The sequence below is a fragment of the Heloderma suspectum genome, chromosome 4 (genome assembly GCF_057233095.1).
Source record: "Heloderma suspectum isolate Gila_16-S chromosome 4, 16-S_ref, whole genome shotgun sequence".
Lineage (NCBI taxonomy): Eukaryota > Metazoa > Chordata > Lepidosauria > Squamata > Helodermatidae > Heloderma > Heloderma suspectum.
Window position 1 is genome coordinate 296,756,731 of NC_139461.1, and position 27,963 is coordinate 296,784,693.

Consider the following 27,963-nt stretch of genomic DNA (forward strand, 5'->3'; position numbering starts at 1 on the left):
AGCCAGAGTCCGACCCAGCCCACATCCCCTCCTGCAAATACAAAGCACCCTTCAAGTCGCAGCACCAGTCCCGTCTCCTGAGGCTGCCCCCTCGAGGCAGCCAAACCTCCCGGGCCAGGCCTCGCGCTGCGCGGCACCCGGAGGGCGGTATCCGATGTCAGTCCTACGCCGAGTAGACCCACTGAAATGAAAGGGGCTCAGTTCCTGTCAGTGGGTCTACTCGGCGTAGGACTGACATTTGCTGCGCAGCCGCGCCCGCCTCTCCGTGACCCCACGGGCCGCAGCCCGCCAGGCCTCCGCGTCCTGCGCTCCCTCCCGGAGCGAGCGCGGGCCCGCAGCCGTTGCGTCGGTGATGCCGCCCAGCCGCCTCGCCGCTGCCGCCCCCTCCTCCCGCTGCCCTCCGCCTTTCCCAGCGTCAGGGTCTCCCCCAGGGAGCTTCCTCTCCGCGTTAGGGCTGGCGCGGGATGCTTCCGAAACGCCTCGCGCATCTCCCGGGTTTAGGGGGGGGGGCGGAGACATCCGCTGCCCCGTCGCAGACGCGGCCTCGGGCTTCCCCGCCGAGCAACACGGGCGGCTCTCCCTCAGCCCCGGGCTACCCTGAAACGCGGGATCCCCGCGACGCCCCTCTCCGCCCTTTCTATCTCTGCGGCCTGGCCGCGGCCCGCCGCTGAGGGGAGCCGGGCGGGGCGCCGCGAGGCGGAGCTCATGGAGGAGCCCGACTACTTCGGAGGCAGCGCGGCGGAGTGGGGCGACGACGCCGACGGGGCGGCGGTGAGGGCCGCGGCGGGCAGAGAGGCGGAGGGGGGCCGCTCAGGTGTTCTCCCCCACCCCCGGAATCTTCCCCTGAAAAAGTGGGGCTGGGTGGAGGAGATGGGCGGGGTGAGCCTGGGTGGGGCTCCCCCCGTTGCTGAGTTTTGTATTTTTTTCCATCGTCAAACTTTCGCTCCCCCCCCCCCGGTGTTATTAGTTTGCTTATTCTCCGTGATATTTATTTATTTATTCATTCATTCTTTCATTTGTGGTGTCTTTACTTATTTATTTAAAGTGCTTGTAATAAGAATGCCCTTTTCTGGATCCCCAGAATTGCCCTCCACGTTTACTAACATGAAAAGTTATAAGTACTGTTTTATGTCATTTATTAAATTTCTGTACCGCCCAATAGCCAAAGCTCTAGGCAGTTTACAGAGATTTAGAACCCTTTAAAATACAGTATTATGCATAATACAAAACCAGTTTAGCGACAAACATATAAACAGAGCAGACACACACACACACAAGCAATATCCCATTACCTGATTAAAAACCTATCATGTGTTGCCAAATGCCTGGGAATAGAGGAAGATCTTAACCTGGTGCTGAAAAGATAAGCATCCTTGTCAATCCGTTAGAATGTCCTTTTCTGGATCCCCAGAATTTCCCTCCAAGTTTACTAAAATTAAAAAATTATAAATATCCTAGTTAGCCCATTAGGACAGAAACGAGGAACCTCCGGCCTCCCAAGTGTTGTTGGGCCCCAATTCTCATCAGCCCCAGCCAGCATGGTTGGTGGCCAGGGATATTGGGACTTGGAGGGCCACAGATTCCCCATCCCTGTATTTACTTTTGTAAACTGTCCAGAGAGCTTCGGCTATGGGGTGGTATAGAAATGTAATAATAACCAAAATAGAAAGAAACCCAGAATGGTAATAGGAACTGTTCCACATTTTTGTGTGCAAAACACTGTATTGTTTCAAACTGCAATCCTGTTATACCCACTTACCTGTGAGTAAACCTTACTGAGGTCAGTGAGATTTGTGTCTGCTCAGAAGTGTATAATTGCTCTGTCGGTTATCTTCACAGAAATCCGAAGGGGATCCCAAAGTAACAGGAGTGGAATGCCTTTTGTTAGGTGCCACTAAGGGTGCTTCCAGACAAGGCTTTTAATGGTGCCACTCCCCTGACTCATTCCCAGAGTTTTACAGGGAGTCCAGACCATGACATCTTCAACTTGTAACCCTCCTGTGTTACCTCTCCACTTTTTCCTTAGCATAGAAAATCTAGTAAGCCTGAAAAGATATGGAATTGCTGCACAATGCCTCCCAACTGGTATCAATAGGAGCCTTCCATCTGGAAGCATCCTAATATGGTGTAGAGTACCAATCCAACAAGTTTTCCAGTTAGGGTGCATCCAGACAGAGAGCTCCTAGTGCTACCAATTAGATGGCATTGTGTAGCTATTCTGTCTTTGTCTCCTCAACAGATTTTTTATAGTAAGAAAAAAGAAGGGAAAAGTGGTGGGAAAACGCAGGCGGGTTACAAGTGTGTTTTCTGGATCCCCCCCAAAATTCTGTGAATGAGGCGAGGCAATTGTGTGATAAAAGCCTCATCTGGAGGGACCCTATCCCTGGGCTTCAAGAACATGCATTCTGAGGAATTCAGAAGCTTGCTTGCTAGTTTGGGACATTTTAAGTCCCAAATAAATATAGGGTGTTACTGTTGCATTTGGATTTTTTCCAGATTTATATGTAGGTAACTGGAACAAAAGGGGTATATTAAAAATGCTGATCAGGAGCAGAATGGATTGGTCTTGCCATAGATCATCAATAAGACACCTTTTTGCAGCAGAAATTATTCACATCAGAGGTGTGTGTGCGTCTGACACAGAGCATTGGGAATAGAAGCCTTCAACCTGAATATGTTTTTGAATCATTAAATTGATACAGGAACTACTGCTATCTTGAAACTGACAGAACTAGGCAACCTACCTACTGCTTGTTTTCTGCAAAATGCCCTATTTTAAGCAGTTGAGGTGTGGGGTTTTGTTAGAGAAAAAGAAAAAATATGCACATTCTGGTGTGTGAAAGAGAAATGTAGGGTGCATTCTCAAGATCCCATTTATGCAGAGATCTTAGGTATCCTTTAACACACTTTGTAACCTTCCTTCTGTATTCATAACCAGAGTAAACATGGCCAGATACAAAGGAGGAATGAAAAGGAAAATATTAAAGATGGTCTTTCCTTATAAAATGTGTGGTAGCTTTTGTTTATTAAATATAAAGGTATTTTTTAAAAAGGCACCAATAGTAAGGTTTTGGTAGCGTGCAAATTTGCTTTGAATCTGACAGTCCTTCAGGGAATCATGATCGCAATCCTATGCCAATTTATAGGATGAGATGTAAATGGATGAACAAAGGACTGTCTTAACAATTGGTGTTGAACAAGCACACAATTGTAAATTGTCTGTTCTTAAAATATCCCTGACTTTCTCCTCCGTATCTTGTTAGATGATTAGAGATGGGAAGGCTTGGGGATGGGGGGTGTCGGGGAAACAAACAGAATGAGAACCAGAAAAAAAGTGGAGTAGAAAAAATGAGGAAAAACTTTTTTCCCCCATGGATTTTTGAAATATTTGGGGGAAAACAATTTCCCAAAATTTTCTGGGTCCTTCCCCCAGGCCTTCACATCTCTAGAGATGATAAGATGATATGTTGAAAGATAATGGCTCTGAGATTATTTGTTGTTGTTGTTCAGTCGTGTCCGACTCTTCGTGACCCCATGGACCATAGCACGCCAGGCCTTCCTGTCCTGCGCTCTCTCCCGGAGCGTGCTCAAGTTCATATTCATTGCATCCGTGATGCTATCTAGCCATCTCATCCTCTGCCGTCCCCTTCTCCTTTTGCCTTCAGTCTTTCCCAGCATCAGGGCTTTTCCAGGGAGTTTTCTCTTCGCATTAGGTGGCCAAAATATTGGAGCTTCAGCTTCATTATCTGTCCTTCCAATGAGCACTCAGGGTTGATTTCCTTTAGGATGGACTGATTTGACCTCCTTGCAGTCCAGGGGACTCGTAAGAGTCTTCTCCAGCACCACAGTTCGAAAGCATCGATTCTTCGGCGCTCAGCCTTCCTTATAGTCCAGCTCTCACAGCCATACATTACTACTGGGAAAACCATAGCTTTGATTAGACGGACCTTTGTCGGCAAGGTGATGTCTCTGCTTCTTACTATGCTGTCTAGGTTGGCCATAGCTTTCCTCCCAAGGAGCAAGCGTCTTTTAATTTCATGGCTACAGTCACCGTCTGCAGTGATCTTGGAGCCCAAGAAAGTAAAATCTGTCACTGCTTCCATTTCTTCCCCTTCTATATGCCAGGAAGTGATGGGGCCAGATGCCATGATCTTCGTTTTTTTAATATTGAGTTTCAAGCCAGCTTTTGCACTCTCCTCTTTCACCCTCAACAAGAGGCTCTTTAGATCCTCTTCGCTTTCTGCCATTAGGGTGGTATCGTCTGCATATCGGAGGTTGTTGATAATTCTCCCAGCAATCTTAATTCCGACCTCTGATTCATCCAACCCAGCATTTCTCATGATGTACTCTGCATATAAGTTAAATAAGCAGGGTGACAATATGCAGCCTTGTCGTACTCCTTTCCCAATTTGGAACCACTCGGTTGTTCCATGTCTGGTTCTGACTGTTGCTTCTTGACCCTCGTACAGGTTTCTCAGGAGACAGGTAAGGTGGTCTGGTACTCCCATCACTTTCAGAATTTGCCACAGTTTGTTGTGATCCACACAGTCAAAGGCTTTAGCGTAGTCAATGAAGCAGAAATAGACGTTTTTCTGGAATTCTCTTGCTTTCTCCATGATGCAGCGAATGTTGGCGATTTGATCTCTAGTTCCTCTGCCTCTTCTAAACCCAGCTTGTACTTCCGGTAGTTCTCGGTTCACATACTGCTGAAGCCTAGCTCGTAGGATTTTGAGCATCACCTTGCTGGCATGTGAAATGAGCGCAATTGTGCGGTAGTTTGAACACTCTTTGGCGTTGCCCTTCTTTGGAATTGGAATGTAAACTGACCTTTTCCAGTCTTGTGGCCACTGTTGAGTGTTCCAGATTTGTTGGCATATTGAATGCAGCACTTTAACAGCATCATCTTTTAGGATCTTAAATAGCTCGGCTGGAATACTGTCATCTCCGCTAGCTTTGTTGTTAGTCATGCTTCCTAAGGCCCACTTGACTTCACTCTTGAGGATGTCCGGCTCAAGTTCAGTGAGCGCACTATCATGGCTATCAGGGACATTCAGATCTTTCCTGTATAGTTCCTCTGTGTATTCTTGCCACCTCTTCTTAATCTCATCTGCTTCTGTTAGGTCCCTGCCTTCTTTGTCCTTTATCATGCCCGTCTTTGCACAAAACGTTCCCTTGAGATCTCCAATTTTCTTGAAGAGATCTCTAGTCTTTCCCATTCTGTTGTTTTCCTCGATTTCTTTGCATTGTTCATTTAAGAAGGCCTTCTTGTCTCTCCTTGCTATTCCCTGGAACTCTGCATTCAGTTGGGTATATCTTCCCCTTTCTCCCTTGCTTTTCGCTTCCCTTCTTTCCCCAGCTACTTGTAAAGCCTCATCAGACAGCCACTTGGCTTTCTTGCATTTCTTTTTCTTTGGGATGGATTGAGTTGCTGCCTCCTGAACAATGTTACGGACCTCCGTCCATAGTTCCTCAGGCACTCTGTCTATCAGGTCTAATCCCTGAAATCTATTCCTCACCTCCACTGTATATTCATCAGGGATATGATTTAGGTCATACCTGAACGGTTTAGTGGGGTTTCCCTACATTCTTCAATTTCAGCCGAAATTTTGCAAGAAGCAGCTCATGATCTGAGCCACAGTCAGCTCCAGGTCTTGTTTTTACTGACTGTATGGAGCTTCTCCATCTTTGGCTGCAAAGGACATAATCAATCTGATTTCGATATTGACCATCTGGTGACGTCCATGTGTAGAGTCGCCTCTTGTGCTGTTGGAAAAGAGTGTTTGCTATGATCAGCATGTTCTCTTGGCAAAACTCTATTAGCCTTTGTCCTGCTTCATTTTGTACACCAAGGCCATGCCTGCCTGTTATCCCGGTGATTTCTTGACTTCCTACTTTAGCATTCCAATCCCCTATGATGAAGAGGACATCTTTTTTTGGTGTTAGTTCTAGAAGGTGTTGTAGGTCTTCATAGAACCGATCAACCTCATCTTCTTCGGCCTCAGTGGTTGGGGCATAGACTTGAATTACTGTGATGTTGAATGGTTTGCCTTGGATTCGTACTGAGATCATTCTATCATTTTTAAGATTGTACCCCAATACTGCTTTTCCCACCCTTTTGTTGACTATGAGTGCTACTCCATTTCTGCTAAGGGATTCTTGCCCACAATAGTAGATATGATGGTCACCTGAATTAAATTCGCCCATGCCTGTCCATTTTAGTTCGCTGATTCCCAAGATGTCGATGTTCAATCTTGCCATCTCATGTTTGACCACCTCCAGCTTACCTTGATTCATTGATCTGACATTCCAGGTTCCTAAACAATATTGTTCTTTACAGCTTCGGATTTTCTTTTCACCACCAGACACATCCACAGCTGAGTGTCCTTTCGGCTTTGGCCCAGCCGCTTCACTCTTTCTGGCGCTACTTGGAAATACCCTCTGCTCTTCCCCAGTAGCGTATTGGACACCTTCCGACCTGAGGGTCTCATCTTCCGGCGTCATCTCTTTTAGCCTTGTGATACGTTCCATGGGGTTTTCTTGGCAAGAATACTGGAGTGGGTTGCCATTTCCTTCTCCAGTGGACCACATTTTGTCAGAACTCTCTGCCATGACCTGTCCGTCTTGGGTGGCCCTGCACGGCATAGCTTATGGCTTCACTGAGTTACGCAAGCCCCTTCGCCACAACAAGGCAGTGATCCATGAAGGGGTCTGAGATTATAGATGTATACTAAATATCTCACAAATAACAAATCATATGACAGCAGCAATTTGTTAGCGTATTGTTCAGTTTTACCATACACACCAATCATGTTTAGATGTTATGTTGTTGTTATCTGGTATTGAATGGTTGATTTTTATGTACACCACTCTGAAATACTCTCTGGGATAATGGTGTGATTTATTATATTTTTTAAATTAATTACTGTAAAGGCAGATAGACGGAGTGGATGCGTCAGATACAAAAATGGATGTGGCCACCCCACATTCATACAAAAACACACATCACTCCCATCTATCCATCCACTTTTATTTCATTTATTATTGCATTTATATCCCACCTTTATTCCTCTTTCACACAAGCACGCTCCATTCATCTCTCTCACATGCACTCACACACAAGCTCCCCATTGCAATTTGCCTTAGGAAAACCCCTCCCATTCATACCATTGGGACATCCTAATGCAGATTGCAGGCATGGGGGAACTGATCTGGATTGTGATTCTGTTGTGTGAGTTAGAAGGGCTTTAGCCCTTTGTCCCTTACTACAGTCCTGATCCACATCAAGGGGGCCCACACCTGCATTTTGCATTAGGAAAAAAAGTTGCTTTGGAGCAAATGGTTTTCTTCCCTAATGTAAATTGCAGGTACTGGCCCCCTGATCGTGATCAGGATCACAGTAGGGGGCAGAGGGTTAAAGCTCCCTCACACAAGCCAGGGTCCTGATCTGGATCTGCACTGTGTTGCTTCTCTGGCCTTGCAGGGGAGGAAGAGAAGCACCTCCCTCTGCAGTCAGACCAGAAGCCAAGGAGGAGAGACACTGAGGTTTGGATGGAAATCCTCCAAGGGCTGCATCCAGCCTGTGGTTCAGAGGTTCCCCATCTTTGCCCTGTGGAATTAACATGGAGCATAAATCACAAATACTTTAGGAGACTCCAAAAGCCATATTGTTGCATACATGCTGTCAGATATGTTATGGTGCCTGGGGTATTCATTTTCATGCTTAGGAAGACCTATTAATCTGCCGGAAATGAGGAACGGGTGGCAGTGAATATCATCTGGCATAAGCGTAAACAACATAAGGCCCATGGACTGTATCCAGCTCACCATGTGTTTTTTATGCTGGAAAAGCACGTACAGACAACTGTTTTCCTTGAAATGACCAGTGTCTGTCAGTACTCTCCCCAGATACAGAATCAAGCTGAATAGGTTCTACTAGTTTTATATTGCCTATCTGATACAGTGTATTTTATAAGTACTCTATTTTAATGAGATTTCCTGAGGCACCAAGATCTGAGGGTTGTTGGAGACTGGATGCTTGGTTGGAACGAACTGTTGTTTTGGCTGATACAGAAATTATGTGCTTTGTTTCTTGCTGCTTCTTTGCTTTTGTTAATTGTATTCCTTAGGGTACCTGAACCCCAGCCAGGGGTAACTTCACCATCGAGTGTATTACAAGAGCAAACCAGTGTGACTGAAAAAATAACATTTCCAATTTTGCCCTTTCAAACAGCAAGATGATGAATATGGAGAAGAAGATGATGCTGAAGTCCAACAGGAATGTTTACACAAATTTTCCACCCGAGATTATATCATGGAGCCATCCATTTTTAATACTTTAAAGAGGTGAGTTCAGGATGACACTGGTGGTGGGGTGGAAGAGGGGTTGTGGAAATGGTACCTGGTTCAGTTGTTGGACCTCTTACCTTGAGATCTGCTACTACTTGATTTTTTAGGGTTTAGCACAATTGAGGTTGTCCACATCCTTCCACAGGTATTTCCAAGCAGGTGGCTCTCCAGAGAACGTGATCCAGCTCTTATCAGAGAACTATACTGCCGTAGCTCAGACAGTAAATTTGTTGGCTGAGTGGCTCATTCAAACAGGTACATTCCCGTTAACTTTTTTTCTGACTACTGCTTTTCTGCCAAGCTCCCATTATAAAATTGCTGATGATACAGCAAAAAAGACAAGTCTAGCGTAGGCAGTTTGTCTTGCTTTATAAAGCATGACCAAAGGTTTTCTTTCCAGTTTTAATTCCCTTCTAGTCTTAATCCCTTATCCATCAATTAAAAAACACATGTAGTACTCTCTGAGTCATCTTGGGGTGGGGGTGGGCGGAGAACAAACCCATGGTTCAGAATTGGCTGCACTTTAATGGGTGAGTTAACTGAGTAGCTAACAAATGCAAATAGAAGATGCAAATAGAAACATCGCATGAGAGCTGTCATGCAGAATCAGATTACTGTAAAATTAACATCTTCTGATTGTAATTGCCCCCTGGTTAAATGTGATGGAAGATAGGTACTCTCTCAGCACGAGGAATAATCAGAGGAAATATTAAGGAATTGCTGCTTGTTAAATTTATACATGGTGACCTCTCTTATTGCAGGTGTTGAGCCAATTCAAGTCCAGGAAACGGTGGAAAACCACTTAAAAAGCTTGCTCATTAAACACTTTGATCCTCGAAAAGCAGATTCTATTTTCACAGAGGAAGGAGAGGTAATACGCATAACTTAATGCCACCAAATGTGATAAAGCAGAATCCCAAAGGACTTGTATGAGGCCAGCAGAAAATCCATTCTACCCTCCATAAACCCCTTAAACTAGTTCAGCAAGTCATTTTATTGTGGCCTCAGAATGGTGTGTGTGTGTATGTGTAAGTGTGTAAGAGGGCTTCCCTGCTTGATGGTTGTCCAGATACAGACCTTCTTAACTTTTAGAGAGGGAGAGAGACCATGTTGGACTTCTTCAGACTATCCAGTGGGACCTTTGCTTCCCATTTTACCCACAGAGAACAGAGCCTGGGGCAATTATGTGCTAAACTGCATCAAGGGCTGCTTCATCCATTACTTTTTCCATCATGGAGATGAATTGTATATTTGCATACATTTGCATAAAGGTGTAGGTCTGTCTTCTACATGGATTCACAGCCCTTGGAAGCCATTATATGCAATGCCTTGCTGATCTGGTTTCTCATAGTGAATGGCATGTATGTTGCCACTCGTACATTACCTGCTTTTCTGACATGTACACTGTTTTGCAAGTAATTTGTGAAGTGTCTGGTAATGAGTTCATGGTTGAGTTGGCATTTGAGCCCAAGTCTCCATGGTGCAAAATCAACATTTTCTGCTGGACTACACTGCTTTCCCTTCCAGTAATTCTAAAACTGTCCTGAAGGCTCAGACTGATTTTCTTGGCCCCTCAGTCAATGTCATTCTGTTGCCTTGTCTTTTGGCAGACTCCAGCATGGCTTGAGCAAATGATAGCACACACGACATGGCGGGACCTCTTCTACAAATTGGCGGAAGCTCATCCAGACTGTCTCATGCTGAACTTTACTGTCAAGGTAATGAATGTTCTGTTTCAGTCATCTAGAAAAGAAGGTCAGTTTCCAAGCAGGTAGTTAAATAGAGCCATTTGTTGGGTAAGTTGTCAGGGAGAACACATAGAGTGTTTCTTCATGTCGTAGAAATGGTACACAGCATGTGCAAGATATTAGTTATAGATTCATGATTAATTTCTCAGGTAAATCAGAGATGTTAACATCTTAGCAATGTAATCACACTCTTTCACATATTAGCAATTTTTGTGGTCATATAAGATGCACACAAGTTTGGCATGTGAGTTTTCCTCTCGTGGTATTGGGAGCAATTCTGTGTGTTCATGCATGTACGCACACATGCATCCCAGGCTTGTATATGCACAGTTGTCCCTGATACTAAAGCTAATGAGGTTGATCTGCTTCATGCAGGAGTTTTGTGTGTCTTAAGATCCAAAGGATTGGAGCACATATGCTTCACAAAAAGACCTATTATTGAGTTTCCAACAGATTATATCAGCCCTGGGAATAACATAGTTTATTCACTTGGATAGCCTCTCTTTCCCTCTACTCTTACTCTAAATTTTTAGTTCTGAAAATGTTGGCATTCTTACAGTTTTGTTTTAATTTCACTATAGTGAAAATGTAATGATAACTGTTGAAATGTGCACATGGGGGTTCTGGTGAACATGGGCTTCCCCACAGATATGCAGTACTGCTTGTCAGTCTCAGCTGCTGGTGCTTTTTTGCAGCTTATCTCTGATGCTGGCTACCAAGGGGAGATAACCAGTGTATCGACAGCATGCCAGCAGTTAGAAGTCTTTTCTCGAGTACTACGTACCTCTCTGGCTACCATCTTAGATGGTGGGGAAGAAAACCTGGAGAAGAATCTACCTGAGTTTGCTGTAAGTTCTGCTTTGTCTCCTTTTTCTGTAAGAATTGTTGGTTTTTGAACGATGATGCATCTGATGTGTCAAAGATACCTGGAAGGTGCAAAGGGCCATGCATAAAGTATGCTTAGATAGTCTTGTCACCTTTTGGATCACTTCCCAGGACGTGACAGCTGCATGCCTAGCATCCCGTTTCCCTGCTGGCTCTGCATCCCAGGTCATTTGACAGACTCTCGCCCCCTGCCAACTAAGTATCATCTTGTGAAAGAGCTTTCAAACCATACATTATTCACGGAGATGTTCCTTTTGTTAACAAATAGCTAGAATTGTGGAACTCATTGTACTGTATCTGATTTTGCTTCATAAGCAGGATTGATTTGCTTGCTAGCAGCAAGCACCCCTCCCCACTCTGATGAGCCCCCTTGCACTTCCCAAGGCTCCTAGCAAAAGCCCAGCTCAGGGAGAACTCCCCTTACTCTTTCTTTCCCTAACTTCTCCATGGAGGAAAGGAGGGATCTCTCCTGTGAGCTGGGCTTTTGTAGGATCCACTGTCTCACTTCTGCCATCTCCTGCAGAAGCCCTACACTAGGGAAACACAACACATTCCCTTTCTTTATGGAGAACAGAGGAGAAGAGGAGGGATAGGTTCTCTGCCTTCCCAGTGCACTTTTGCACCACTTGCACATTCTGTTAAAGCCTAGCACATGGGCAAGTAGCCTACTTGCCCAAAGTTCTCTGCATTTGCCTGGGAAGAGGGGGTAGTGGCAACCACAAATAATGGCTTGATTAGGGGAGCCTTTCCTCACCCTCTTTTTGCTTTGTTACCATTTGCACTGTTTAAATGAAATGTCAAAACATAGATCTTAAGACATGATTATTGCTGTCTGTTGCTGGCTTATCTTTTCCAAAGTAGCTGATAATCTGTGTCCCAATGTATTTGCAGAAAATGGTGTGCCATGGTGAACACACATATCTCTTTGCCCAAGCTATAATGTCCATATTAGCCCAAGAAGAGCAAGGTGGCTCTGCGGTGCGTAGGATTGCTCAGGAGGTTCAGCGGTTTGCTCATGAGAAGTAAGATCTTACTACATTTTAAAACTCTTATTCCTAATTTTATCTTTGGCTCTGCTTTCCCTTTGTTCCTGGTTTAGCATTATGCAAGCCTAATAGAAAAGGAAGCCTGCTTCATTCCATATGCGTAGTTCATTTTGAGATATTAGCCGAAGCTGAACCTGGCCTGAAAAACATGTAGCAGGCAGAATATCGGATCCAAAAGTTTTCATGCTGATTTCTCAAAGCAATCCTGGCAAAATTAATTTTTTGAGTGTGTCATTGGAAGTGTACAAAATTCTGTCATTCAGGGTGTTTGCAGCCTTATAGCAGTCCTTTATGAACAACTTGGGGGTGTTTCCAAACGGAAAGATATGGTAGTGCCCAATTGCAGCATCCTAAAATAAACTGAGGATACCTTTTCCCTCCATCAGCCTTCTCCAACATGGTACTCTCCAGATGTGTTGGACTAAACTATCATCATCCCCAGCCAGCATAACCAGTGGCCATACTGGTTGGGGGTGATTGGAGTTGTCGTCCAACCCTTCTGGAGAGCACCAGGTTGGGGAAGGCTGCCCTACTTCATGTTTGGATGATGAGGGCATAACAGGGAAGCATTCACCATAGCTGCCCCACAGCTGTGGAACTGCCCATTCCTGGAGGGTCATAATTACCCAAGCATCTATCAGACATTCCTTAAGATCTGTTAGTTTTAAGTTTTAAATTAGCAGCTGGGATTAGGCAGATCTGGAGCTTTTCCCTAATTAGCATTTTGGATTCTTCCTTGTTTGTTTTGCATATGTATTAATCATTGACATGATTGTCAAAGTATAGTTAATATTAAGGAGATGATCTTAAGAGTGTGATGTGCCTCATATTAGATGCCAAACCTAGTCCTCTTGATAATAACTACTTCCAGGCCCAAACCCAGTGTGAAGGATGCTGCTCAGCAGTCTTGTAGCATGTGACTTGGTCTGGCCATTTTTAACATGGCCCCCACCCTTGGGCAATGGTTCAGTTGTTGTCTTCCATTATTGGCAGTCTGATGTCGCTTATTCTGTAGATTGCCTAAAATGGGCTTTCGTTCTTGTTTTGATCTTCTCAAGAGGCCACGACGCGAGTCAGATCACTTTAGCGCTGGGAACTGCCGCCTCCTACCCTCGTGCCTGCCAAGCCCTTGGTGCCATGTTATCGAAAGGAGCTCTGAACCCAGCAGATATCACAGTTCTCTTCAAAATGTTTACAAGCATGGATCCTCCTCCAGTAGAACTGGTTAGTAACAGCCTCTCGTCTGAAGAAGCAGTTTTTTGTCCTTCTGCTTCAGGAGCAACAAGGATGGTGTTGACGCTGTATCTCTTCAAAGGGGAAGCTCAGAGTAATTAATAGCTGTTGCTTATAACTCTAGCTGTTCAGTTGTATTCAAAGGGGAACACAAACTTTTCTCTTAATTTTGTTTCATAGCACTGTAACTGTATCATTAATTCATTTTATCAGGAAATAGCCTTCTATAAAGTACGTAAGATGCCTTATTCTTCCCACCCCTTGAGTGTCATGTGTAGGTGTTGCAAAAACTAACTGAAGTTACAGCCTCTTCCTGTGAATTCGCATGTTTTTGCCTAACTTTGTCCTAAGACACTTTTGTGTCTTGCATGCCTCCTTTCCCTCTGGGGCTTCTGCTCTCTTCTAAAAGAGGCATTAGCAACTGTACAGGCACTGTGAATGGGAGAGGAAAATTGAGAATTATCCCTTAGTACCAGTGTAATAGCATAATACCTAATGATTGCAAAAATATTTTGAGCACTTATCCTAAGCGTCCAAAGTGCTTCACATACAATACTATCTCATTGTAACCCTTACAGCAGCCTTGTAAGGTAGGCTGGCACTGTTATTCCCATATAGCAGATGAGGCAAACAGACAGTGGCTTGCTGAAGATTATCTTGCGAGTTCATAGCTGATGCAAGGTTTAAACCAGGGATTTCGTTCTCTTAACTGCTGCATGGGTTTCCTCTAATTCCCAGAAGACGTTGGGATGCTTATCTTCCTTGATCTCTTATGTTTGTGCCAGCCTGCCCTGGATAGTACTGCCCACCCCCACTGCCAGATGTGTGTGCTCTCAATCTTTTTATTCTTTAAACCATCCTTTTGACAGACATCTCAGTGGTTTGGGATGTATGATTTGTTAAAAATCTGCCCTTTATGTGTTTTAACTGAAGTGGCATTTTGACTGCCGTGGTTCATAGTCTTAGCCTTAGACGTTTTAGTAAATTTTACCCATGAAATTTACTTCGTTGGGAATAGAAATGTGATCCATACTCGGTGTTTAATTCTTAAAACTTGCTTTTGCATAAGCCAACTCTTGTTATGTTCCCCCCCACTTTAGATTAGAGTTCCTGCTTTCCTTGATCTCTTCATGCTGTCACTGTTTAAGCCTGGTGCTAAGATCAATCAGGACCACAAACACAAATATATCCATATTTTGGCATATGCAGCTAGCGTTGTGGAAACGTGGAAAAAGGTAAACGAAGTGCAGTGCTGTTCTGTTGCTTGAGAGCATATAGGCACATTGAAACAGGATAAGGATATTATGCCCCATCGTTTAGAATAAAAGTGTAAGCTTGACTTCTGTCTTTCCAGAAGCGGTAATGTATGCAAAGCTTTGTCTTCTTTAAATAACTACTTAGTATTTTTATAGAACATTTTCCAAATACTCCCAGGTCCTTTTGTATGCTATCCCAGTAAATCAGGGATGGGCAACCTGCATCCCTCAGCCTAATTTCAAAAGGATGCCAGGTCCTGACACCAGTCTTTTGTGTATCAGTTATTCACCCCACTCCTCACTGTTCTGTGTCCCAATCCTCCTTCCCCAAACAATGGCTAAATGAAATACTTTACGAAATAACCAAAATAAGACAAAAAGATATTTGTGCAATTTTGCATTAGAAATTGTTATCGACATTTGGGGGTTGGGGGAGGGACTGGTTGCAGAAGTTGGGAATGTTTTTTGTGCCAAAATCCATGACTCCAGAACTTAAGCTCTTTAATTGCTTTTCCTCTGGAAGTGATAAGTTCAGACCTGTGGCAAGCGCAATCTGTCCCTCCCCAGGGAGCCTGTTGGGTGGAGAGAAAGAGAAGGGGGGGGGGCAGAAAGAGAGAAGTGTGGTTGCAACCACTTTGGGGCTGTGACTTCACCCACCACCATGCAGCCCCCAGCAGATTACCCCTGAGGGAATGCAGCCCTTGACAAAAAAAGGTTCCCCTCACCCACAGTAAATGCTGCAATATACCTGCAAGGTGGAGTATTAGCATCCCGTATTACAAATGGGGAGGGCTGAGGGTGAGAGATGGTGATGTGCCAATAGCTTGTGCTACCTCTATGACTTGTCCTGCTAAAGTTATCCTGTTGGCACACCTGCCATGGTATGCCTTCCTTGCTTCTTCTCTTTCAGTGTGGAGCAGTAGATGCTGAGTGATTTAGGGTGCAATCTTATGTCTGTTTAGACAGGTACAGGATTGTGCCCTTATGAACTAATTATTTAGGGATGTTTGAGTTTATAGGTTTACTTGCTTTGGTGCAAGAACTTTGGGACTAGAAGATCTTCTGGCTAAGATCTCACTGCCTATCTTACAGCTTATAAATTAAATCATCTTCTAATAAAAAGATGAATCTGTTAGTGGGTTTAGCATTTAGGAATGGATTACGTATGCATTCTGCAGTCTACAGGCTCTGCCTTAGTTATAGTGTCATATCCGTCTCACTCCCCCAAAATTGCTGAGGATCTGCTCTTTGCTGCGAGCTGGGACTGTGCACAGCCAAGCACAGCATGTCTGTATCACACTCACTGGCTGATGCTCCGGGGGCAAACATTCTTTTTGCCAATAATTTCTTCCCATCTTGAAGAGTACAAATCTTCAAGATGATACAAATCTTCCACTTTATCAACCAATTGCTTTTTTAAAGCTTCATGATATCAAACACAAAATATCTCTACTTAGTATCTTGTCTGTGGGAAGCAAAATGCACACAGAGAACTCAAAACTGTTCTTTTTTCAGAAAGGTTGGTTGAATAAAGATCTGTACCATGCACCGCTTTTTAAGCAGTGCAACACACATGTCTCTTTTTGTCTCCCAAATCATGTTTTATCACATTCTTAGAACAAGAGAGTGAGCATAAATAAAGATGAGCTCAAGTCCACTTCGAAAGCAGTGGAAACTGTTCACAATCTCTGCTGCAATGAGAATAAAGGAGCTTCTGAACTTGTAGCAGAACTGAGTACCCTCTACCAGTGCATTAGGTAAGTATCTCCTTGGAAGAAGTTTTTGACTCCTTTGTGTAAAAATAAAACTTGCATTAAGTGGCATTTTAAAATCTTCTGTATTTAAGGTCTTTAACAGCAGGTTAAGCTGTATGTTTTTCATTAACATTACTGAACATTAAGCTGTATGTTGTTCAGGACAGATGCCCCAGTTTTGCATATTTAGTGTGGCTTCCCTGTATCTTTAGGTTTCCGGTAGTTGCCATGGGGGTACTGAAATGGGTCGACTGGACAGTGTCAGAGCCTCGATATTTCCAGCTTCAGACTGATCATACTCCAGTGCACTTGGCATTATTGGATGAGGTAAGGCCAGGGCTCTCTGTATTCGTGCTACACTAAGATCAAAATGTAACTTGGTGTAAAAAGGCAATTAGGAAAAAAGACTAAATACTTACGTGTTTTGTGTACTTTATTGTGGTTCTGCTAGTCCTGGAGAGAGGCAAAGAATTACATAGGACATTGATGCTCCATCACCCCACCACTTGAAATCTCACTTGGATTCCCTCTGAAGTGAAAGTTCAGATTCTGCATGGGCCTGAGCGTCATTTGGAGTCCACTCGGAGCAGAGCTTTTAGCATACTGGCTCCCTCTCTGTGTAATTCCCTGCCAGTTCTTGTCAGGCAGGCGCTCGCATTGCTTTGTTTTTAGCGTCTGCTAAGAATATTTTTATTTAAACAAGCTTTCCTTAAATGACCAGCCACAGTTTTATTGGTACAACTTGATTTTAAATAGCTTTTATTTTTTTATATATTTTGATGCTTTTTGTTTGTTTTACTGTTCACCATTTTGGGATCTTTTTTACATATAGAGTGGTTTATAAGTTCTGTAAATAAATAAATACAGTTCACCAGGCATTGCATGCACATACTTCATGCCCATTTGGATAATGCTGGACCCAATATCAAATTCTGCACTTGTGTGATGCATGTGGAGAATTGTGAAATATACAGAGCCCTGGCTAAGATTTATGGAAGCATAAAGCTTTGAAAACTGTGCGTCAAGTTTTAAGATACAGACATATTTTAAGCAAGCAGTTCACACTCTTTGCCATCCCCTGCCCCCAGTTTTTTTCATGCCACTAGTCATGAACATCATAGAAGCATATATCTATGGAATAGCATGTGCAGACTGACAAATGTAGCATGTGCAGAATGTTTTTGTCAAGTACTGACTGGGAACTCTACTGGAATGAGTGGGGCCTTGTCTACATGTGCAGCAGTATGAGGTGGAAGTATAGACTGCACCACAGCGGACTGCAAATGGTAGGATCAGATTTGTGAATACTCCCTGTCTTTAAAAAAAAGGTCTCCATAAACTGAATCATCACAGGATGTAAAAGGGCTGGGATAGACCCTTTCTCTCTTGTCCCAGGTTTTTTAATTTATAGACAGTTATTTTTATTCGGAGGAGCATTTGAAAGTGGTATGCCCTCCCTACAGACTGGAGTGTGTCAGTCAGTTCTTCCATCTCATTCTGTTACATGTGTATATCCAGCCTGTGTGATTTATTTTTATCTTAATTAATTAATTAACTAACTAACTAACAGTATAGGTTATATTATAAAAGTTTAAAGTATAAAAAATACAGTATAAAATGAAGTAAAGACCAGAATAAAGCATAGCATCAATGCAGAGATTTAAAATACAATAACAGATTTAAAACAACAGAGCTAAAAAATTAAAATGCCTGAGAAAATAAAGAAGTCTTCACCTGGCACCAGAAACAGAACAAAGTAGGCACAAGGTGAGCCGCTCTGGGAAGCTCATTCCACAGCCAGGGTGCCACAGCAGAAAAGGCCCTCTTGGTAGCCCCCCACCTCCCTTCCTTTGGCAGGGGCTCCCCGAGAAGGACCACTGAGGACAATCTTAGGGTCCAGGCAGGTATATATGGGAGGAGATGATCGTTCAGGTAACCTGGCCACTTAGGGCTTTGAATGTTAATACCAGTACTTTGAATTGGGCCCGGACATGGACTGACAGCCAATGTAGATGGAAAAGTACTGGCATAATACGATCATGTTGGCCAATCCCCGTTAACAGACCTGCAGCCCTATTTTGGACCAGCTGACGTTTCCGGACCGTTTTCAAAGGCAGCCCAATGTATCACACATTGCAGTAATCCAGATGAGATGTTATCAGAGCATGGATAACTGTAGTTGACTATCTCTGTCCAGATAAAGACATAGTTGGTATATCAGCCTAAGCTGATAACAGGTGCTCTGTGCCACCGAGCCCACCTGTGCCTCAAGTGACCGTTCTGGATCCAAGAGCACCCCAAACTTTGAACTTGATTCTTTAGGGTGAGTGTAGCCCCCTCCAGAACAGGTTGAACATCACTTAGCTGAGCAGACGAACCACCCACTAACAGCACCTCTGTCTTGTCTGGACTGAGTCTCAGTTTTTTGGACCACATCCAGTCCATTACTGTGCTCAGGCACTTTTGCAGAACAGCCACTGCCTCACCTGGATTTGATGAAAAGGAGAGATAAAACTGGGTGTCATCTGCATATAGGTGACCCCTCAGCCCACATCTCTGGATAACCTCCCCCAGGGGTGTCATGTAGATGTTGAACAGCATGGAGGATAAAATAGAGCCCTGTGGAACCTCATAGCACAACTGCTAAGGCACAGAGCAATAATCCCCCTGCATCACCTTCCGGAATTGGCCATCCAAATAGGATCAGAACCACTGCAGCACAGTGCCTCCAACTCCCAACCCAGACAACCTATCCAGAAGGATACCAAGGTCGATGGTATCAAAAGCTGCTGAGAGGTCCAGGAGGGTTGCACTCCCCCTGTCCCTCTCTCGACAAAGGTCATCCCACAGGGCAACCAAGGCAGTTTCCATTCCAAAACCAGGCCTGAAGCCCAATTGAAATGGATCTAGATTATGAGTTTCATTCAAGAAAACTGGAGTTGTCCGGCAACCACCCACTCAAGCACCTTGCCCAGGAATTCCAAGTTGGACATTTGCCACAAGGTGGAAATTCCTGATAGTAATCCAGTTTAAGGTGCAATCCTATGCACGTTTAGGCAGAAAAAGTCCTACAGCTCGTATCACCCCTCCAGCCAGCCATGGATGTGTCTTAAAGCACTTGTCTCTTGACCATGTGTGTGCGTGCGCGTGTGCGTGCGTGCGCGTGTTTTAATAGAAGTACAGGAGATTTTACATTTGTTTCCTTTGGGCTTACAGATCAGCACATGCCATCAATTGCTTCATCCTCTGGTCTTGCAGCTTCTTGTCAAACTCTTTGAGACGGAGCACTCTCAGCTTGATGTCATGGAGCAGGTGATGAAAATTCAAGGATTTGAGTTTTGCCCAAACCTTTCTCTACCTTTCGCTTGTGCATTACAAAAGTGAGGTGGCTTGACTGTCATGCATTTTCTTATTGAATCCTGGGAATTGTAGTTTTGTGAAGCTGCTGGAATATCTTGCCTGTTTGTACAATTCTGGTGGGGGGAGGGCTGGAAATCCTTGAGTTAAGCCACTTTTTGTAGCATCGGCATGTCCTTGGGGTCTAGAACACCGCATCTTGGGTCATCTTCAGTTTTGCAGAATTAGGAGGAGTCTGCAGGACAGAGCGTGCAGAATTATTGTAGAAAATGCCTGTAGAGTTGCTCATCAGGGTTCTGGTTTTGCTCAAGGGCCACTTAACAAGAGCATGGGGGTTGAGACAAGCATACATAGGATCCCCTTCCAAATCGTCTGCTGCCAAATCCTATTGCCATCCACAAGTGTCTGCTCATCCACACTGATCTTTTGCTCCTGGGCTTTGCAAGTCAGGACCAGATGGAAACAACTTGATAAAGGGAGGGAGTGGAAAGGAGAGAGATTTGAGCTAGGGACTGCCAGTTGCTGACCCCCCACTGTAGAATATCAAGCAAGAGTATCCAGTGATAAACAGTGCTAGCTAGGATGTCTAGCAAGGATTGTGATCAGTACTTGAAATCATAAAAATAGGTTTGAACCTCAGCATCTCTATTTGGATGCCCCCAACTGATGAAATTGGCTAGGCAGCTCATAATTCAGGGAAGGGAACTCTGAATGTACACAGAGGCAGTGCAGTCTGTCCAGAAATGCAGAGAAATATAGTCCCTGCCACTGGAAAGTATCTGGGAGCCAGGAGCCCAGCCACACCTTTTAAAACCTTTTAAAATGTTCATGACCAATGCCAGTGACTCCTGTCTGATGGTAAGCATTAAGGATGCTTCTAAAGGAGACATCTCCATGCTTCCGTAGATGGAGGATATATTTATGATTCTTGGTCCCTTAAGAAGAAGAGGAATCCTTTATTCTTAGACATCCTCCTGTACATGGAGTCAGCAGGCAGAGAATGGGAGGCTGTCCTCCTGTAGGTGGAACTCAGTAGTGGCTTTTCAGTATCACCTCCCATCTCTGCTAATGTCCCCCTCTGTTTTACGCCCTGCTCAAGACCTGCTATCATTAGCGGTGCCAAAAATTACACTTAAGTAACGTCTTCACACATCACTATAACCGTTTCTATATATTTATGTTGGCATAATATATTTAGGTCTCTAAATGTAATAACATTGCTTGGCAGTAGGCTCAAGGCAGGCAAAAGGGATGCTGAGCTAAATCGTGGAATTCAGTATCGCATGATGCACTGATGGCCCAGGGCTTTAAAAAGGGGTTAGATGGAGGCACTGGAGATAGATGTATGAACTGCTCTTAGTCCTGGTAGCTAAATGGAACCTCCATGTTCATAGGCAGAATACCTCCTACAAATCAGGGCCTCGGAACAAAGGGAGTGGTAATTGTCATGTGCTGCTTGTAAGTTTCCCAGGAAGGAACAAGGAAGGCAAACTCCCAGAGAAGTGACTTCTTACTCCTCTCTGCTAACAGAAAAAAAAAAGTGAGGTGCCACTGATGGCAATTGGCAGCCCTCTTTTTTGTCCAGAGAAGAGGAAGTAGAGAGCTGGAAAGGTGCTTTCCAGCCACAGGCAAATGTAGCTGCTGTTTGAACCTGAAGTACCTGGAACATATGGGGCCACATTCAGGGGCTACTGTGTGAATCAGACTTATCTGATTTGGAGTTCCTTGCTAGAGAAAGAGCAGATTCCCTGGTTAGATTGCCCTAAGATGTTGCTTGGGCTGAGCAATGACATTGTTCAGCCAGCTGAGCATCAAATATATTGTCGTCTTGTCTGTCCTTTCAGCTGGAACTTAAAAAAACCCTTCTGGACAGGATGGTGCACTTGCTGAGTCGTGGATACGTCCTTCCAGTGGTTGGCTATATTCGCAAGTGTCTCGAGAAGCTGGACACAGACATTTCTCTGATCAGATACTTTGTGACTGAGGTCAGTGACTACCTGGGCAGCTGGAGCCTAAGAAGCTGGGTTTATGCAAATTGATTTGCACTGGCTCATTAGATTAGGTGCCTTAAAGAATTGTTGTAGTGGCCATTTGATTATATATTTTGTTTAAAATAAGCATATCCTGCCTTTCTGGTTACAAGCCTTCAAAGTGGCTTGCTACAATCAAGTCTGTAAGGAATCAGAGATTCAAATATAAAGTCAGCCAGTCACTAAGAGCCCAGGAAAATGAAAAACTGTTACTTGACACCTAAACAATAACATAATCAGTGCCAAATGGATATTTCTGGGGAGTAAAATCCACAAGGGGAATGCCACTGTACAAAATACTCTTTCCTTAGTCACCACCTGCATGACCTCTGTAGGCAAGGCACTTGGAGGAGGACTTCCAAACATGAACTTAAAAGAACAGACAAGTTCATACAGGAGAAGGCAGTCCTTCAGATATCCTGATCCCAAGCCATGTAGAGCCTTATAGGTTAAAAACCAGCACATTGAATCGCACATGGAGACAGAGTAGAAGCTGGTGAATGTTTGCCAGCCCTGGCAAAATGTGCTCCAGCCAGAGAGTTCCAGTTAACCTCATGACAGCTGTATAATGAATCCGGTGAAGCTTCTGAATAGTCTTCAGAGGCAGCCCCACATATATCACATTATGGAAATCTAACCTGGACATTAGCGGAACATCATTAACTGGAAAGGCTAATGTGTCAGCGGTGGTCAAACCTAATTGTTAAAGAGCTGCAAGGCACACAGAGGATGCACAGTGACCAAAAGGAAAATGTCCCAAATGGTGCAAGATAAAACTTTTTCCAGGATCCCTGTGCCTTTTAAATGTCAGTTCTTCATAACAGGAATACTTTTTATATGAAGACAGGCCTACTCTAATCATTAATCAGTGGCTTTGGGGGAAAGGTGGTGTGTGTAATATCAGTTCCACTTGTTTCTAAATTATGTGACTCTCTGGCAGTTTTGCTTTGTTATGTAGATAAACATCCTATTTGTAAATAGTTAGGAATCTATTGATCACTGCTAGGATTTTGGTTGCCAGAAATTGGAGGAATAATGTTGTTTGTATAAAATTTGGAAGATAGCAGAGATGAGTAAGTTAACACTGTATGTCTGCTTAAGACATAATGGAATCATAAATGGATGAAACAGGACTGCCTATTTTTCTAATGTCTAATCCCCTTTTATTGACTTCATGGGGGATGGATATAATTTGATCATTCAAAGAGTTTTTACTTGTAAGTTGTAGAACTCCCTGTATTTGATCCTATAATGTATAATTATATTGTTGTTTCCTTTGGGGGGGGGGGTGTCTACTATTACATTAGTTGTGTATTTTGAAGGAATGTCATATAATGCTGATTTTTTTCTGTATGAATGTCATATTGGTTTATAATATATTTTCTACATATTAACTGGTCTTCTTTCTGGGCATGTAAGCAAAGAATGGTCTTTGCTTCTAGAGGTAAGACTCAAATGCATTTGGATCTTTGAATGATTCTATGTTTTGCACCGTTTGGGACTTCTCCATTTTTGTCATTGTGTTTGTCTGTAGGGGTCACCCTCCCATGTTACTTCATGGACTTCATATCCTTAAACTGCACTTTGTTTATCTGTATGTTGCCTGAAACATCAGGCTGCTGTCTCCACTCTACTGTACATAGTGTTTGTTTAGGTACGCAACCAGTATTCAGAGTTGCAAAAGTGTGTAAGATAGACTGATCTCAGAGATCAGGGGGAAAAATGTACCAACCAGTATCTTTATTGCTCCATATTAAAGCACAGTAACACACAGTCTTTTGCTATCTGACATCTCTTCAGGTGCTGGATGTGATTGCTCCTCCATATACCTCTGACTTTGTGCAGCTTTTTCTTCCAATCTTGGAGAATGACAGCATTGCGGGCACTATTAAGACCGAAGGCGAGCATGACCCGGTCACAGAGTTTATAGGTAAGATGTTTCCCATGCAATCTTTGTTTGTGTTCTGAGTTTCTGGTCAACTTATTCAATCCCCCGCCCCCCTTCAGCCTAACAAATTGCCTTAACTAAGGCCTTCTGAAGAGGGCTCCTCTTTCAACGCTTTTCATCAGTGCTGAAAGACTGAATGACATGTTGAAGTATTCCACCTCTCCAGGGCCTTAGCATACACTGGGGCGCTGCTCAGTTCATGAGGGCAAATGTCACTGACCTGTACCAGATATTTAAACATCTTAAACTAGTGCCAGCTAGAATGCAAATGATAGGTAGGCTAGCAGTTATCATTCAGAAGTTGAAACATTTTAGACAAATGTTTCACAACATAAGCATTTGTAGGCAAAGCCTGCTTCATCAGGTATATCTAATGGGCAATGGAGATGCATGAAGTTTGGTGGGAGCGGTGGTTGCAAGGTGAGATTTAAATGAGTGAACACATATGGTATGTCTCTGCTTTCAGTTTGAATCAGTCAATTGAGATAACAAGATTTGGTCACACGGGTAGTTTACTGGGTCAACCTGACTGGGGTTTTTTTTCTTTAAAGCTCACTGTAAATCGAATTTCATCATGGTCAACTGAACCGAGAAAAGGTACCAAGTACTGATGTAATGGATGATCCCTCATCTGTGTGCTGTATGATAATACAAATAGCATCAAACTCTGAAGAAAGAACAGTTTGCTGGTTGGTGTTTTGGGTGTTAACTGGCTTCCAGAATTTAGTTTTACTTCTCTAGAATGTGGTCACTTTCATAACTTCAAGCTAGCATTTCAAAGGCAGCATGAAAGATGGAGTGTGCTTACATCTGATTCCCATTGTAAGACCTGTGGAGTTTGTCTAGCAGGCTAGAATGAATGTGATGGAACAGCCAGCAGTGTTATCCCTAGAGATTTTTTTTTGAGGGATTCATTCTTTCAGTGTGTGATTGATTACTTTCAGTATGTAGGGCTGATCCTATTTCATGATTTCCAGCAGAGTATGATCTCTGCATCACCACTACCCTCCACACACAAGTAATGTGTGTGACTGGAAAGGGGATGCATGGATAGCTCATGCATATGTGTTTGATTCTTGACAATCCTGTAAACTGGGGCAACTGACAACATTATTTATCTAATAATCATATTATTATCAGATAAATAAATGTGTCTATATGCTCATCTGCTAATGGAAATCATGGCAGTGATCATTCAGTTAATGACATGGTAACTTGTGAATTAGCTGTTAGTTGTCAATTTTCAAGTAGTTGCAGTAATCTTGGTTCCCATTGCATTCCAGAAGGAGGTTGTAAATACTTTTAAAAAAATAAAAGTTAACTTCTGCAAAGATTGTGTATTTGTGCATCACAAACGTTTATGAATTATCACTATAACTCTGCAGACTTTGGTAAAGAACCACAGGTCTTTGGTGTTTTTTTGGAGGGAAATGTTAACCAAGACTGGTAAGTTTCATTACTGTGTGAAAATAGGTATATTTACATTTCTCTGACTGCATAGAAACAATATATCACTGTATGATTTTTCTTAATTCTGCCTTGTCGTTACCTGCATGGGATGAAAAACAGCAGGAAGTATACTTTTTAATAAATTCTCTTTTGGGTAAAAAATATTGTTTGCTTTCCTTGGAGAAAGATATTCTTACCTGTCACAGTTTACAAGGTGAACATTGACTCTGAGAAAAAAAACTAGACATTTGAACCAGAAAAATAAATGTCATATTGATGTGTTTTGTCATTAGGTACAGAAAATAAAACGTGAATCTACCTGATGTGTTTTGTTTTACACCAGGGTTAATGCGGAATCAGTCTCCTCTCCCCCACCAACTTCCCATCCTGACCATGGAATTTTGGGGTGGGGAACCTGTGGCCCCCCAGATATTGTTGGACTGCAACTCTCATCATCCCTGACCACTGGCCATGCTGGCTGGGCTGATGGGAGTTGGACTCCAGCAACATTTGGAGGGGCCCAGGTTCCCCAATGATTTATTTGGAGGTGGTACAATCTTGCATACAAATAAATCCAAAGGTTTTAGAAGCTCTGTTTACAGTGTTTGGGGCTTTTCAGTGTAAAAAAGGTGAGTAAGGGAGGACATGATTGAGCTGACAATGAACCTGAATGGTGGAAGATTTAGGACAGACAAAAGGAAGTAACTTTCACAATCACTAAAGGTGGTGATAGCCACCAGCTTAGATGGCTATAAAAGGGGATTAGACACATTTCATATACAGTGAGGCTATCAGTGGCTACTAGTTATGATGGCTGTGTACTACCTCCTGGATCAGAGGCAGCATGTCTCTGAATACTAGTGGCTGGGGAACAACAGCAGGAAAGGGCTATTGCCCTCATGTCCTGCTTGCAGGCTTCCCAGAAGCATCTGATTGGCCACTATGTGTAGGTAGGCCTTTGGTCTGATTCAGCAGCGCTCTTCTGATGTTCTTGTGTTCTGTTTCTTTGGAGAAAGAGGCAGCTATGAACATTTCCCTCCCCTTATTATTTGTTAAATTCCTAACCCTCATTCTTTGATGGAGACATTTTAGCCTCTCCATAACTGTGTGTGTATGAGCTAAGTCTGTCACAGAGTATGAATGTAATGTGTATTGTTGATAGGAATTCAGTGTCTTTCATAGGAGTGCTGTTCCTAGTAATCTGTGTATACCAACTGTGATTAGTAACAAATGTGATTAGTTCTCTGTGTATTGTGAGATAACTGTGAGTAATGGAAAGCATTCTTGGAAATGGAGCAAGGTTGCCACAAGTGGGTTAGTGAACTACTGGAAGCAGAAAGCTGCTTAGCTTAGCAGAGATACCTTCATCTAGGTGTTATTGGTGTCAAAAGGCAAATCAGTTTACATTGGAAGAAATATGACTAGTAGTATGACTAGTGGCATGAAATAAGATAAGTGGTATGACCAGGTCCAGAACTTAGGATGAAGTCATCACGATAAGGGTTATAACTCACAAAGGTTTGATCTGATTGCCGGGAGAGATACTAGGAGAATGAGAAACCAGCCATGCGTGCTTATGTTGGCTTTGCCCACCATGCCTTCCATTTAGGTAAATATGAAATTCTGATATTAACTGGTAGATTGAGAGGAATGTAGGTTTTACTGTGTTAACAATATGCTTGCTACTGTTTTCATTATACTTTTATTGATCAAAACATGTGTATTTAGGGATGTTTGTGATCTGCTTCATCTTAGCTAAATCATGTTATTCTCTTAGACTGTTTGAGCAATAAATGTATATATTTTTAATACCCAATTTGTGTTGTCTGGTTTGAGAAAAGTTTCAGGGACCACTACCCATATATTAATATATTAATTCTTGAAGCCCAAAACACTCAGCCGGCATTCATACATCTGTTGCTGAGTGGGCTCTGTTCATATAGCCGCAGTTTTCTCTCTTGGCCAAGTGAGTCAGAGGTGTTCAAGTTTGGGAAATGAGCTAGTTTGATGGAGTGGGAATGAGTTACCCGTCTCAAGTCAGCCATTACTCATCTGGGACCTGGAGCAATTTCCATTGCCTAATAAGTGCACCTGTCTAATACACATTTGCAAACATAGTTGGCATATTCATACACTACATGTGTTGAATGGTCCTGAGACAATGGGCTGGATCTCAACTGTTAGCTGAACTTGGGTTCTATAGCTTAGGGTTCTATGAATTTAAGAATATAAGAAGAGCCGTGCTGGATCAGATCAAGGGTCCATCTAATCCAGCATTCTGTTCACACTGATTAATGAGACTTAATCTGGATTAAGTGTGTTGTCCAAGGCTCTACGCTGAGCTTCATAGCTGAATGTGACTTGAACCATTATCCCCTATATAAACCCACAAGCTGCTACACCTGCCTTTTCTTACCTGTAAATAGTTCATTAATTTTTCATATTTGTATTTGGCTCTTCCTTAAAGGGGGCCGTGGTGGCTTAGTGGTTAAGACGCTGAACCACAGACTGGAAGGTCGGCAGGTCAGCAGTTCGAGACCCGAGTGCTGCGTGACGGAGTGGGCTCCCGTCTTCAGTCCCAGCTTCTGCCAACCTAGCAGTTCGAAAGCAAGAAATTGCAAGTAGATAAATAGGTACCGCCTCAGCGGGAAAGGTAACAGCGTTCCGTGCACCTCGGTGTTCAGTCATGCCGGCCACATGACCACGGAAGCGTCTTCGGACAGCACTGACTCTTCGGCTTAGAAACGGGGATGAGCACCGCACCCTAGAGTCGGACATGACTGTTTGGGGACACCTTTACCTTTTACTTCCTTAAAGACATGCACTTGACTTTTATTATCCACACAGTGACTTGCCCAAAGTCAGCCAGTGAGCTTTTGTGGATTATAAGGGGAAATCCCAGTTTTTAAAG

The 27,963-nt window shown here is 43.4% G+C and overlaps 1 protein-coding gene across 3 annotated transcripts; it reads left to right on the top strand.

The window, feature by feature from the left end:
- Positions 1 to 688: 688 nt before the first annotated feature.
- Positions 689 to 26,867, top strand: NELFCD (negative elongation factor complex member C/D). 3 transcript variants are annotated; one of them, XM_084854285.1, is made up of 15 exons: positions 689 to 771; positions 8,231 to 8,343; positions 8,492 to 8,601; positions 9,108 to 9,217; positions 9,957 to 10,064; positions 10,790 to 10,942; positions 11,871 to 12,001; positions 13,084 to 13,249; positions 14,359 to 14,493; positions 16,132 to 16,271; positions 16,481 to 16,595; positions 19,485 to 19,580; positions 21,470 to 21,610; positions 23,456 to 23,585; positions 24,155 to 26,867. In XM_084854285.1, the coding sequence occupies exons 1-15, from the start codon at positions 706 to 708 to the stop codon at positions 24,187 to 24,189; spliced, it is 1,749 nt and encodes a 582-aa protein (XP_084710411.1). In that variant the 5' UTR covers positions 689 to 705; the 3' UTR covers positions 24,190 to 26,867. The 3 variants fall into 3 exon arrangements, with proteins under 3 accessions (XP_084710411.1, XP_084710412.1, XP_084710413.1); XM_084854286.1 differs by having other exon boundaries at positions 689 to 814; positions 24,155 to 26,866; XM_084854287.1 differs by lacking the exon at positions 689 to 771 and adding an exon at positions 4,194 to 4,485 and having other exon boundaries at positions 24,155 to 26,866.
- Positions 26,868 to 27,963: the final 1,096 nt, after the last annotated feature.